General features: G+C 39.1%; 1 protein-coding gene across 2 annotated transcripts in view; it reads left to right on the top strand.

Moving 5' to 3' along the window:
- Positions 1–13,123, top strand: part of LOC146381502 (adenosine kinase-like) — a 126,387-nt gene that overhangs the window by 98,048 nt on the left and 15,216 nt on the right. For both annotated transcript variants that reach the window (XM_084937572.1, XM_084937573.1), the window contains exon 8: positions 9,277–9,312. In XM_084937572.1, the coding sequence (XP_084793698.1) occupies positions 9,277–9,312 (36 nt within the window). The remainder of the gene's footprint in view (positions 1–9,276; positions 9,313–13,123) is intronic.

The following is a 13,123-nucleotide window of genomic DNA, read 5'->3' as shown; positions in this document are numbered from 1 at the left end:
GAGCAAGACAGCAAAACACACTAAAAATTATGGAGCAAAAAGATACAGATCCAAAACATCTGGAATAATTCGCTAGAGAAAGCTAGAGGAGGCAGAGAGATCAGTATCAAGACAACCTATGGTCCAGCAAAGAGAAAAAAAACCAAAAAGAGGACAGAAAAAAATCGTGCTGTAATTTGAGTTCTTTGAGACTCACAAGGACCAAAAAAGTTGTTTAATAGCTGCTCTTTCTGAGCTAAAACACTTCATCCACTGTTTTTTCTTCATCCACTTCCTCGAGAGATAACCAGTTTCTGGTAGTCTGACGTTGTGTACTGACCCCTTGTTTGAGTCCAGAGGTGAGATGTGTGATAGAGGCCCTCAGCGCTGATAAGGCCATCAGGCTGATAACTAACTCCCCCCAGCACAAAGCTACCACTGCTGCTGCCACTGCTTCCATTAGCCCCAGCAGATGCACTGAATGCCCATCTGGTCCCTCCTGCTCTATCTAAGGTTACATCCTATGTCCTTATGCAAACCCTGCTTTCCCTGCTGTGATTGCTATCAGAGAAGATATTTATGTAGTGCACATGTTTCTGATTGTTTAACCTTTGGACCTGTGCTGTAGGTGCTGTTTCCATCCCCATAGGCTTACTACCGCTCTCCTGCCCTTGTAGGTAGACCAAGAAAGATGGGAGCAGATGCTGTTGCTAGAGGTGTATAATGCACTGACAGGCGAGGGCACTGCTGAAATTGGACACATGAAAGCTTCAGTCTAACCATGCACTTGCTTTTAGGTTTAAAAAAAAAAAACTCAGCTCAATGATTTTTGGTTATTTCCTTTATTCAGGCTATTTTATTCGCAAGAAATGTCAGATAAATTGGCTTATTATCGTGCCACCAGTGATGATAATTTTACCCTGTATTGTTCTTTAGCAGAACTTTGTCAGCTTAATTTCCAAAAACCAGAAAGAAAAAGAAGTCAAATTTCTAAGCACGGTTGCCCGACTCCAACCTATGTTGATGGGTACACCAGCAAAATCTCAGAAAACAACATAACCTGTTGAGAGACATATTTCACAATATTTTTTTTAGAAAAATATGTATTACACCAGTGTAAAGTAAAACAAGGAGTAAAAAATCAGCTAAACTTGGAAAAAATCAAATCTAGTCTTTGTCAGTTTGGCCAAATTTGTCAATAAAAAAAAGCATAAGGTGCTGTGGTGCATATGTTTATTTGAGACTTAGCTGTCTTCATACCATAGATAATCTTGTAGACAGCAGATGGGAAAAAGGTTGTTTTAAAAAAAAAAAAAAAATAACAGTTTTGACAGGTGTTTCTGTGAGTCATGTTTTTTAACAACTGTCCTTCAAGATATGTAAAAAACAAAGATAATAGAAAACAGTTTTAGGTGATGAAATAATGTGCAAGTGTTAAGCCATATATATATGTGTGTGTGTATATGTATGTGTATATATATATATATATATATATATATATATGTGTGTGTATATATATATATGTGTGTGTATATATATATATGTGTGTGTATATATATATATATGTGTGTGTATGTATATGTATGTATATATGTATGTATATGTATATATATATGTATATGTATATATATATATATATATATATATATATATATATATATATATATATATATATATATATATGTGTGTATCATCCTTTCCCCCACAATGTCCATCCATTGTTTAAGACTTGGAGGGTCTGGTTTATAGCATTTCTTTCTGATAACTTTTTTTTTTACCATGACTGAGCAATATTTACACAATGAGAAACATTCTCTTTAGACACACCCAAAGCACAATGGCATGACATGTACAGTGTAGGAATTTTATAACCTAGCATCTTTATTAGAGTTTCTTTCTATTTCCCTTCCAAGGAGACAGACTATCTTGTAAATTTTAAGAGGTCTTGAGCAATAATTGCCAAGGTTTTCTGAAGTTCAAAGTTTTTATGTGGACATTGGCTACTTTTTCACTCCTTTTCATTTCAGTCCTTGTAGCTAAACGTTTTCAGTGGAATGTCTTTTTTTTGGTTCTATGAATTCATTCAAGCATAAAAAGGCACCTAACTCAATGGGAGAACCACTTTTAAAATTTTAGGGACCTTGTTACAAGCAGGCTGTAGCAAAAATACACGAGTTGTTCCCATTTCTTTAGTCGAAGTTATGAGATAATGCAGTTTAACAGGCATAAAATAGCATTTTTACACCAACAAGGTGATTCCCAAAGAGCTGTTAGCGGAAAACTTGGCATATCTCGTCATGGTGAGGAGCATATCTTTAAAAGTTTTAGGAAACTGGACAAGTAGATGTGTCAGGTCTAAAAACTATCTATACTATATATCTGTACTGCAGCAGATAAACAAAATCTCCATCAAAGTTCAGTTAATCCATCTACTGTTCAGTAAAACGTCATCAGAAGTGGTCTCAGTGGAAGGGTGGCTGTCAAGAAGCCATTTTTAAGGAAGGGTTGAGTTATAAAAATTATATAAGACCTGGACTGAAAGTTAGTGGTAACAAGTCTGAAGGAGTGATGATTTCCAAATTGATAGTTTGAGGTCAGGAGAGACGTACAACAGTGAATGTGTACAGCCATCTGTAAAGCACGGTGGAGGTTCAGTCATGGTTTTGTGCTGCAGTTCATGCAGCGGTGTTGGAGATCTTGTCAAAACTGATGAAATTAGGAATGCAGAAAAGTACCGTCTAATTTTGATCCACCATAAAAAAAAAAAATCTTTTGGAAATGGCTTCATTCCCGACCTCCCCAGGCCCAGACTTCAACATTATTGAAGCAGCGTGGGATCATTTTGACAGAGAACGGAACAAAAGGCAGCCAACATCCAAAGAAGAGCTTTGAATGTCCTTCTGGAAGCCTGGAGAACTATTCCTTAAGGCTACTTAAAAGAATTTACCAGAAAGCTTGCCTAAGAGAGTTCAGGCTGTGCTGAAGAGGAAATGTGGTCTTACCAAATATTGACTGAATATTGCCTCTTATAGTGTCTTTCCATGATGTTTCTACATGTTTCAATGAATCACTGTACCTATTTCCAATTTTGCTAGCAAAACATAAAGAAATGAGGCGTGACTCAAACACATTTCAGAGTTTGAGAAAGCTCTTCTGTGGATTTGATTAAAGCGGTTGACGTAAGTTTATCTATAAACATACACTGACTTGCAGATTAAAATCTGAGCGATTGCACTTGAATGTACAAAAATATCAAGGCGAAGATGAAACATGCCACTTAATGGCTCAGTAAAACTTGAAGTGAAATACCATCAGCTGCTGTTGAGTAAATTCCCAGAGGCAGTAAAAGCGACTCCAGGCTTTCTGGAGTGTGTTGTTCCTGCGTGTGTTTACCCCCATGTTTGTGGCATGTCATGCTTGAGCAGAATTGCTGCATTCTCCTGGGAGCTTCAGGAGGGCTCGGTACAGGTGATTTATTCATCCTAATCTGTCCCGCACAGTAGCAGGGCGCTGCCTTCTTTCCATCCAGCGTGAGTGAGTTGCTATCAGCTTGCATGATCGTTTTAATAATCACCTGTGGTTGTTATCCGCCCGCATATCTTTGAGGTGGCAGCTTCCTGTTCGGCAGCACCTGGACTCGTGCTGAGGGCTGACATCCTGACATCCAGGAGGAGATATGTTTGTGACCCCGAGGCCACGTCAAGGACACTGATGCTCCCCTCTGATGTCATCGTCTTGATTAGTTATTCAGTCTCCAACCCCCCCCCCCCCCCCCCCCCCGCCCCCGCCCCACCCGCCCACCCACTGCCCTGTAATGTATACTCTAGTAATCTGACTGGAAACACTTGAGTTGAATGCCAGATGTTGTTTGTACTGGGCATTTATGAAAGCTGTCTGACTCGCCTGAGTGATGTCTTACGCTGACATGTAGGGAATGACAAAAACACGCCATATGCCATTGTTATATACATATACTTATATCTGTAAGTAGTGATAAGTGGCTGAATTATTTGACGTGTTATAACCCAGTCATGCTCACTTTATTTTAAATGGTTTCTAAAGATCAGTCATTTCCAAATATCATTACAGGCGTGATCATTTCTTCTCCTGTAGTGTGAAATGTATTCTACATATAGAAAACTGTTGTCTTCTTTATGGTTCCTTAAAACCTTAAGGTATTTGAAATGAGCCGCTATATAGAGGAAGAAGAAAACAGAGGTTTTGGTGTGAAAAACTTGTCAGGGCTGCACCCAGGAATAAAAAACCACAACGTCAAATACAATTCAATTTCTGCCTCTGCATCGCTTGGGCTAACGGTCAAATAAATGCTTATTTTCTGAATAGCCTGGGGGAGTTCGCTTTTCAGCTTATCAACTTTTATTAACCTTAGCACTGAGGTTTGCTCTTTGATTTAGATTCTTTAAAACACTGAAATTGGATTTTTTTTTTCCCTGACGCACTCCTGCTGTGACATATGCTCGACAACTTGTTACACAGAGGAGAAAAAAACCTCACTACTTGCTTTGTTTTGTTTGGGGTTTTTTTTCCTACTGGGAATATTTTATCCTGGAAGCTAACGACTCAGACAGTTTTATTAATTTCTTTTCTCTTGGGTGTCCTTATATGTAGTGGTACTTTAACTGGCAATGCATTAAATGCTTTGGATAGGATAGGAATTGAGAACCGGTTCCAAATTGTCCAATCTTTTGGAATCAAATTCATTATGAGGTCTAGCAACACCTGTAGTATACACGCTTAACTGCCACTTTATTAGTTACAACTGCTGGTTAATGCAAATCATTTTTTCCACACATCCATTCTTAAAGAGAATCATCTGAAAAAGAGAAAATATCCAGGGAGCAAAAGTTCTTTGGGTGAAAATGTCTTTATGATGATCAAAGAAAAATATCCAGACGCGCAGTGAGCTGATAAGAAGGCAACAGCAACTCAAGCTAATACTTGTTACAGCCAGGGCATGCAGAAGAGCATCTCTGAGCATCTCATGTCAATCCTTGAAGCTGATGGGCTAAAGCAGCAGAAGACCATGATGGGTTTATCTCGTATTTGCTGGGAACAGGGAATTATTTGCAAATAGTAACATTGCTTGGTCTGACAAGCCCCAGTTTGAGTTGGTAGGGTCAGAAATTGGTATAAACAACATTAAAGGATGGATCCATTCTAGCTTGTATCAACAGTTTAGGTAGATGGTGGTGTAAAGATGTAGGGGATGTTTTCTTGGCTCAGTTAGAACCCATTAGTACAAAGTAGGCACAGTTTAAAGAGTATGTTGCTGACCATGTCCATCTGTATGAACACAGTGTATCCACCTACTGATGGCTGCTTCCATGTCACAAAGCTCAGATCATCTCAAACTGATTTCTTGAAGATGATACGTTCTTTGTACTCAAGTGGCCTCCACATTCACTGGATATCAACCTAATAGAGCACCTCTTGGTTGTGGTGAAATAAGAGATTGGCATCGTGGATCTGCAGCAACTGTGTGTTGCTACCATGTCAATACTGACCAAAATCTCAGAGCATCTTTTTAGCACCAGTTCATCTGAAAAATTGATGCGGTATTGTTAAGGTGTGCATAATAAAGTGTTTGGTGAGTGAACAAACTTGGCTTTCATCAGGATCATCATAAACCATACTGTATACAACATTTATATTAAGATATGGACTGAGTAGAAAAAGAGAAATATGTATCAGTTACATTCGCACACATATCAAAAAGACACAAATACAGAAAACGTGATTAATTCCATATTTGATCCATAAACTGGAGGAGGGAAATTACATAGTGGAATTTGTTTTGCCCCCAGGTTTTTTATTGACGTGTACATTACTAAAAGGAACTTTAAATAAATAGAAATCTTCAAAAAAATAAATACACTTATAAAAGTTTTTTTTGTTCTATTCAGAGAAAAAAAAGATGACTGTGGTGATTCTGAAAGCTTGTGTAGGCCTCTTTTTTTCCCCAAAAAGGTAAAATTGATCAGGAAACTCTAACGGAATAAAGAAAGAATAAAGTCTTAGGTTTCATTCATAATGGTGAACAAATGGAAAATTATTATTCAACTTTGCAGTTTCCTTCAGAACTTTTTTTTTCACTTTTTATCTTTGTTCCCCAACCATCTACCCAAACCTACACGTTTTACACGTTGCTCCACAACTGAAAAAAATAACACCAGAGCCTATTTACAGCAACAGACAACAATGTTTGCAACTATTTCGTTAAATTAATGTAGCATCCCAAGAGCCAGACATTTCTACAATAAGCTGGTAGAGGCCAAAACTGAGCTAAAAGCAGAGGATTACATTCTTGTGGCCGATATATGATTCCAAATACTGGAAATTGTCCTCTGTCTATGGGCTATGTAAATAACTTACTTTTTTGCTAACAAGATTGTTTGTAGTCATATGTTCATAGCTTGTTCACTTCCCCCAGGCGACAAAAGAAATTGCAGTTGACTGCAGGTTTCTCAGATTGAATGCAAAATCAGCAGTTTAACTTCATTAAAAGGAGGGAGGGGGGAAAATGTCTATACGATATAAATAACTTCACAGAAAATATGCAACATACAGCTTCTGCTCTGACTGTTTAAGGCCCGCTAGGCTCCTGTCACTTCATAGAAAACAAAGTGTTAAACTTTGAAAACTGCCCTTTGCATGAAGTGTGTATTTCCTTTTTCATTTTGCTTGGCAAAGAAATTGTAGACTCCCGCCACCCCCCACCCCCACCCCCCGACGGGGCTCTGGATTATTAGCTTAAGCTCTCTAAAAATATCCCTTTGACTGTTTAAGCCTCTGACAGCAGCAACATCTCACACATTCTGATAGCTTTATACTAACTATGGCTGCAGAGGGCTCATGCACTCTGCTGCTTTGTTATCTTTTACCTTGTTTGCCCGAAGAGGAGAAGGAGGAGAACATACAAGCCCTGAGATCTGCAAGAGTCCTCTCTCTCTGTCTCTCTTTTTTGGAATCGGACTCGAAGGAGATCATGAAAGGCGAGCGTGCAATCACAGCAATCTCCGAACAAACGAGATGCTTTTTCTTTTCCCCCTCCTTTCTTTTGAGCACGAGAGGATTTCGCCCAGATGTCACTCCAAGCACTTGTCATTGCTGCAACAGCTGTAGAAGCACATGGGCCGTCATTTTAAAAACCGTCTACCACAACATCCCAAAACAGCACATGTCAACACGCGCAGCCTGAAACATAAGATTTTTGAATATTAACGCTATAAGCTCCTTAAGGAACAGTGGCTTTAATTGCCCATCGCTCCAGTTTTATTGGCTGTATGGGTAGTCCCGGTAATTGCATATTTACCGCCATGCAATATTTATCATAGCAGTATATTAGTTTTAGCCGAGCTTTACAGCGCAACATATTTTTGATGCTGGCATTCATAACAACTAGAAATTAATAAATTCCTAAAAGGGATTACACTGTACACATGTGGCTCATAGACATTGCTTCAATTATCTGTTCTTCTTACACCCACACTCTCTCGATAGGCTTTTCTCACAAATATTATAGCTGCTAACTAGAGAGAGAGAGAGAGGCAGAGCCATGCACTGCTCGGCAGCACTATAGTTATTCCAGCCTTCACTCGTGTGTCTCTTAAATGCTTTGATATGAAATATTGCTGTTTTGACAAGACATTTTTCCAGGCTGCTCTTGTCCCTGCGCGATGCCTCGTGCTAGTTGGTGATGGAGCGTTCCTGAGGAGAAAAGTCAATATGTGGTTGTAAATAAAGGAAAATAAATGTGAGACCCAAGCCCTCGATAGATTGAAAAGGCAAAGAGAGGTTAAAAGAGAACACTACCTTCTGCTGATTACAGAACTGCTTCTCGACTACAGCAGCTAATTGTCTAGCCTGTGTGTGTGAGGGGCGCAGGGTGGGGTGATGAATTGACATATTGCTGGTGCTGTGATGTTGATCCAAGCCAGGGAGCCATGAGGCTTTCCTCCAGGGACCAGTAACCTTATTGTTCCATGTCATCTCCTCCCCTTCTGTTTGAGGACCAGGTTGTCAACCTCTCCCCAAGGTCACACAAACACCACACCCCCTCCCATACACACCCTCCTCCTGCAGATAATTGGATTATTTAGAATCATATCATCAACTTATTATCCTGTCTGGGGTCAGAAGTGAATTTAGTGCAGGAGGTTGTCTGTCACAATTTGTGACATCGTTCGGAGCTGACAGGCAACGGCTTCTGTCATCAGTTAGAGGATCGTAACACGGCCTATTTATTACTCACATGTTGTACATCACAGCTTACCACACTGAGGATAATGTTCATGTTCTTGGAAGACAGCTTCATTGTTTTTTTACATTAACGACTGCACAATATGACGAATCAATTATAGCAGTAGTTAGTACTGCTTTTCTGAGTGTATTTAAATGCATCATTTATTGGTTAATTTTTTGGGGTTTTTTTAATGTATATTTTCATTTTCCAGCCGATGCCCATTTCAGATATGGTTCGGTTGGCATTCAGTTGGTGGTTTATCTCTTTTATATAATATAAAACATTATTTAGATACTTAAAAGGTTTTACTTTGAAGTTGTTCCCGTATATATTTTTCCATTGGTTTTAATTGTTTTGTGTATTAAATTGAAATATATTTTTAGATTTGTAATTTTACAGAGAATGCATTAAAATGTTTTTTTTTACAGTGTATTTAGCTGTTAAATATACTTTGTTATAGAAGTAAACTTTAAATGTACATAGTTTCTGTGAGCCCTGTAATGCTATAAGTGTATTATTTTTAGATATTTTTTTTACTAACACCAGCTTGTACCTGCGACCACTGGGAGACTACATTAAACTATGAAACGCCTAAAAGATCAGCGTCAGTGAGCGGTTTTCGCGATTAACTCGCTACAGCCTGCATAAACGTTTAAGTGCACCTGTTAGGAGACTAAAGCAACATAAAGTGGGCGCTGAATGCCTGCAGTGTTGGGGATTCCCACACACTAGCACATATTCATGGTTTCAGTGGTGGTTTCAAGGCTGGAGGCTGATGGGGTGTTATCTCACGCTGCTCTGGTAAGATGAGATGATGTCAGGCTGTAGTTTAAATGGGTGGGCTGCACGCCTATTAAATCAGGAGTTGGCAGAACAACACTAACTCAGGTTACTTATTCTCAAGTGAAAATGGCCAGACATGCGAGGAGCGGAGGGAAGCGAGATGTCTTTACTTCACGTCTGGTGTGTGACACTGTGCTCTGTTTGTGACTCTGTAATTAACTGCTCATTTGTCTGTGTCTTATCTTTTCCAGGAGGCGGCCACGTTTGCCAAAGAGCTGGGCTTTGAGGTGAGTTGACCAGCAATTGCACACTAAAAAGATCCTAAAGGTTTATTTTTGCTGATAATGAAGTTCTTTTTGGACAGTGATTGATGTGCTATTATACTCTCCAGGCCTTGCAGCAGTTGCTATGGAAACCTGGCAGTCGTCATGGTTTCTTTGTTCAGCCAGCTCTCTGTTATGACGCACTCTGCTAGGTCTGCACCCAACATCGCCTACAGATGTTATTTATTGAATTTTGAAAAGCCTCTTGGGAAGCTGAGAAGTTGGGCATGGTTTCAAGCTTTTCTCTGCAGGCGTGGGGCTCATCAGGTTGCCTGGTTAAAAAGCCTCCTCATTATCTTCATTGCACTCAGGGATCGCATACTGTATGTCTCCTCTTCACTGCCATAGCATTACACTACACTGAGCGCGCACCGTCGTCTTTTAATAACCAAATTACAGCCACCTGTGATTTTGGATTATGGAAATGAAGATTACAGAAAGCACAGTGTGTTTTAACGTGGGGCTGCCTCTTAAGTGTAAAGTGAACGTTCCCTTAGTCTATTTTTTCCTCGTGTTTTTGCATATTCCTTCCATTGCTATTTAAATGCAAAAATCAAAACACAAATAGCCGATATGTGAGGCTTTTTTTTTCTTCCCTTCACATGGGCTCAGGTATTTTAAGTGCCTTCTCTCTTTCAGAGGTAGCGCTGCTTTGAATATGTCTCTGCTCTGTGTGAGTAATTGTCATCCAGAATCACTAACGGTGTGATCAACGTGACTGGAATAGAAATGCAATCCTGATGGCAGTGACAGGTTTAAGAGAGGAGAAGGGATGAAGGCGGAGGTGGTGGTGCTGTAGGGGGGTGGTGGAATTGGGGAGGTGTTAGTAATGGAGGGGCCTCACATGGAAAAAAAACCCCACAAAGGGCAAAGTGAAGACTCTCCTAGTAGTTACAATTCTTTGACATTTTCCGTGTCAACCTGATTTGGCAGAACACTCTGCGAAATTGCATTGGATGAATGTGATTTCTCAGATAACATCAGTGGTGTGTACTGTACCTGGCGCATTTCTAGATGGCTGTGGTTCAAAGATGTTTTCTTCACCGCTTTTTTTTTTTTCTCCTCTCGTCACTTACTGGTGACAGTTTTAAACTTTACTGGTACAGGCCGGCTCCCGTAGACCAGTCATACCCTGGCAAGTCCTCAAAAATAGGAATATGCACAGTTTTAGCCTGTAAAACTTTGATTCAACCCGGAGATGAGGGATAAATTGTTACGGCAGTGTTAGCGGAGGAAATTTGTTTGTTTGCAAATACACAGTACACCTGTATGAGTTCGTATGGATATGTTTTGTCATCTTTACATAATATATAGAGGTCAAAAACAGCCCAAAAATTTTAGAAAAACTCCAAAATTTTCACAGTTTCGTTGTACATGTACAATGACAATAAATGGCTACTCTACTCTACTCTATTATAAAAAAAAAAACTAAACTAAATGCTAATAAAAAAAACTATTAATAATCTTATTATTTTTTGTTTGCATTTTACATTACTCTATACATTTATACTCATTATTCAAACTATGCATATAGGTTATGAACAAATATTGTATTAAAGTACGGAAATATAATTTAAGTCTCGTTTTATATATTTAATACCATGATACTTATGCTTTAAACTACTTACTGTATTTATTTATTTACTTTTTTAGGTTTTTCTGGTCTCTATAATTTAAAATGTCATATATTAATTAAATAAATTAATTTTACGACTCATTTATAAGCTTCCACAAGTAATTAGATTTAAAAAGTCTTACAAGTCTTACAAGATCCACTTACCAGAAATTTTGAAGAGCTTTCAGCCTTATCCGATTGCCTTTAGCAGCAGAAGGCATTTGTTCGATTCATAGTTCAGTGGCAGCCTCTGATGCCATAGAAAACCACCTGTTAACCGTATTCTAATGGTTTGAATTGCTTTAAAAAGTAAAATAAAGTTGGCTTGTGTTCAAAGCAGAGTAGGTCTACTTGAAAACATCAATATTCAAACAATCATTTTTACCTTGCAATTATTTTATTATTATATTCTATCATTTGTAGTTTTTTATTTTAGTCTTATAGCCAAAAACATTTGTTCTTTAACATTTGCCGACTCAAAAGAAGACAAAAAGTTAGACTTGCTGTCTGAAACGAAACATATGAAAAGTCCGGGTTAATTGGGGAAGGTCGGCACTTTTGAGGGAACTATAATTGGATTCTATGACCCTAAAGCGCCGCATGATGTACTTTGAGTGTATCCCGAAACACTGTTATCATCACATTATGGATGACTAACAAAAATGACAGCAGCCCTTCTTCAGCTTAAACACAAGATAAAAAGCTTTCCTCTCCAAAACAGCAATCAGCAGATCTGAACACAGTCGCCTGATTGTGATCTGTTTCCTTTAAATGCTCAAAGAACTCAGCATCACAGCTCTAATTGAATCTCTCCCTCGCAGTGTTTCTCAAGCAGCATGCAGTGGAAACGATCAGTTTCTCACTGGCTTCAACACAGAAACACAATTTAACACCCTTGTAGAGCTTTCATATTTCACGGTTTGTTGATTTATGTCTGATCAATTGCCTCACAATTGTAAATATTGCCATTTGTCAGTAGTAAACCAAATTGACCATATCATTTGTCAAGTCATTTGTCTGCGCTCGCGCTGAACGTTATTTTTCTGTATCGTTTTGCCCCGGGAGCTTGTTAGGTAAGTGTTTCTGCCAGGCAGAAAGTGTGCTTGTACGTGTAAAGCAGGGGTCCCCAATCCCAGTCGACGAGGGCCGGTGTCCCTGCAGGTTTTAGATGTGTCCTTGATCCATGACAGCTGATTTAAATTGATAAATTACCTTCTCAACATGTCTTGAAGTTCTCCAGAGGCCTGGTAATGAACTAGTTATGCGATTCAGGTGTGTTGACCCAAGGTGAGATCTAAAACCTGCAGGGACACCGGCCCTCGTGGACTGGGATTGGGGACCCCTGGTGTAAAGGTAACCCAGCAGATCCAATTGTAGCACGTCAAAAGTTTTTTATACTAAAGCGAGCAAGGATGAAATCTCAAAATGTGTAGGGAAGTAAACATTCAATTAGAAAATTATTTCTAAATCACGTGTCCGAAAGTGGACCAGTAGCGAGACTCACAGCTTCCTGTCCTGTCTTTTAGTCATCTGGTGGTTTGTTTCCAAAAGACACAAACTTGAGCTGCAGTGACTGGCGTGTTCGTCATCACTGCTACTGGGCGAGTTTAAAGAAGCTGATCGCACCCTTGACCCCCCTCTTTGTGGCTTTGCTATAAAAGTGGTCACTCTAGAAGTGATAGTTATCGATATGGGAGCTGGTGATAGACTGAAAAAACCTCCTTCAACAAGAAACATTGTGGATTGTAACACTGCAGGCCAGTAAGCTTTCAAGTCAAGGTAGATTTTCTGCATTTTTAATTTTTTTTGGTAGTTTATTTTATGACTAGTAGTTGGAAGATACTTTGAAAACTTAAACACTAGCACTTGGTGATGTTTTATTTAGTTCACTTTAGCGTAGCTTTAACGATAGCTTTCGATGTGATAAAATTAGATATGCTGGGTTCCCATTTGACACATTTGTTGACACTAAAGCTACTTTCAGCTGCTCCATTATTCACACATTCACACAGGTAGCTCTACATATATTGGATCTGCAGATGTGTCGGACGCCCTTCCTGAGGCAGTTCTTGATGGTTTGGTGGCTTTTTCTGGGGTCAAACCAGCACTAATAAAGTGTAAAGCACTAATTTATTTATTTTGCAAAGCACTTATTGTGAT

The sequence above is a fragment of the Perissodus microlepis genome, chromosome 8 (assembly GCF_051167445.1).
Source record: "Perissodus microlepis isolate ML-2025 ecotype Zambia chromosome 8, ASM5116744v1, whole genome shotgun sequence".
NCBI classification, from domain to species: domain Eukaryota; kingdom Metazoa; phylum Chordata; class Actinopteri; order Cichliformes; family Cichlidae; genus Perissodus; species Perissodus microlepis.
Note: the sequence above shows the minus strand (reverse complement) of the source record. Positions and strands in the feature narration are given on the sequence as shown.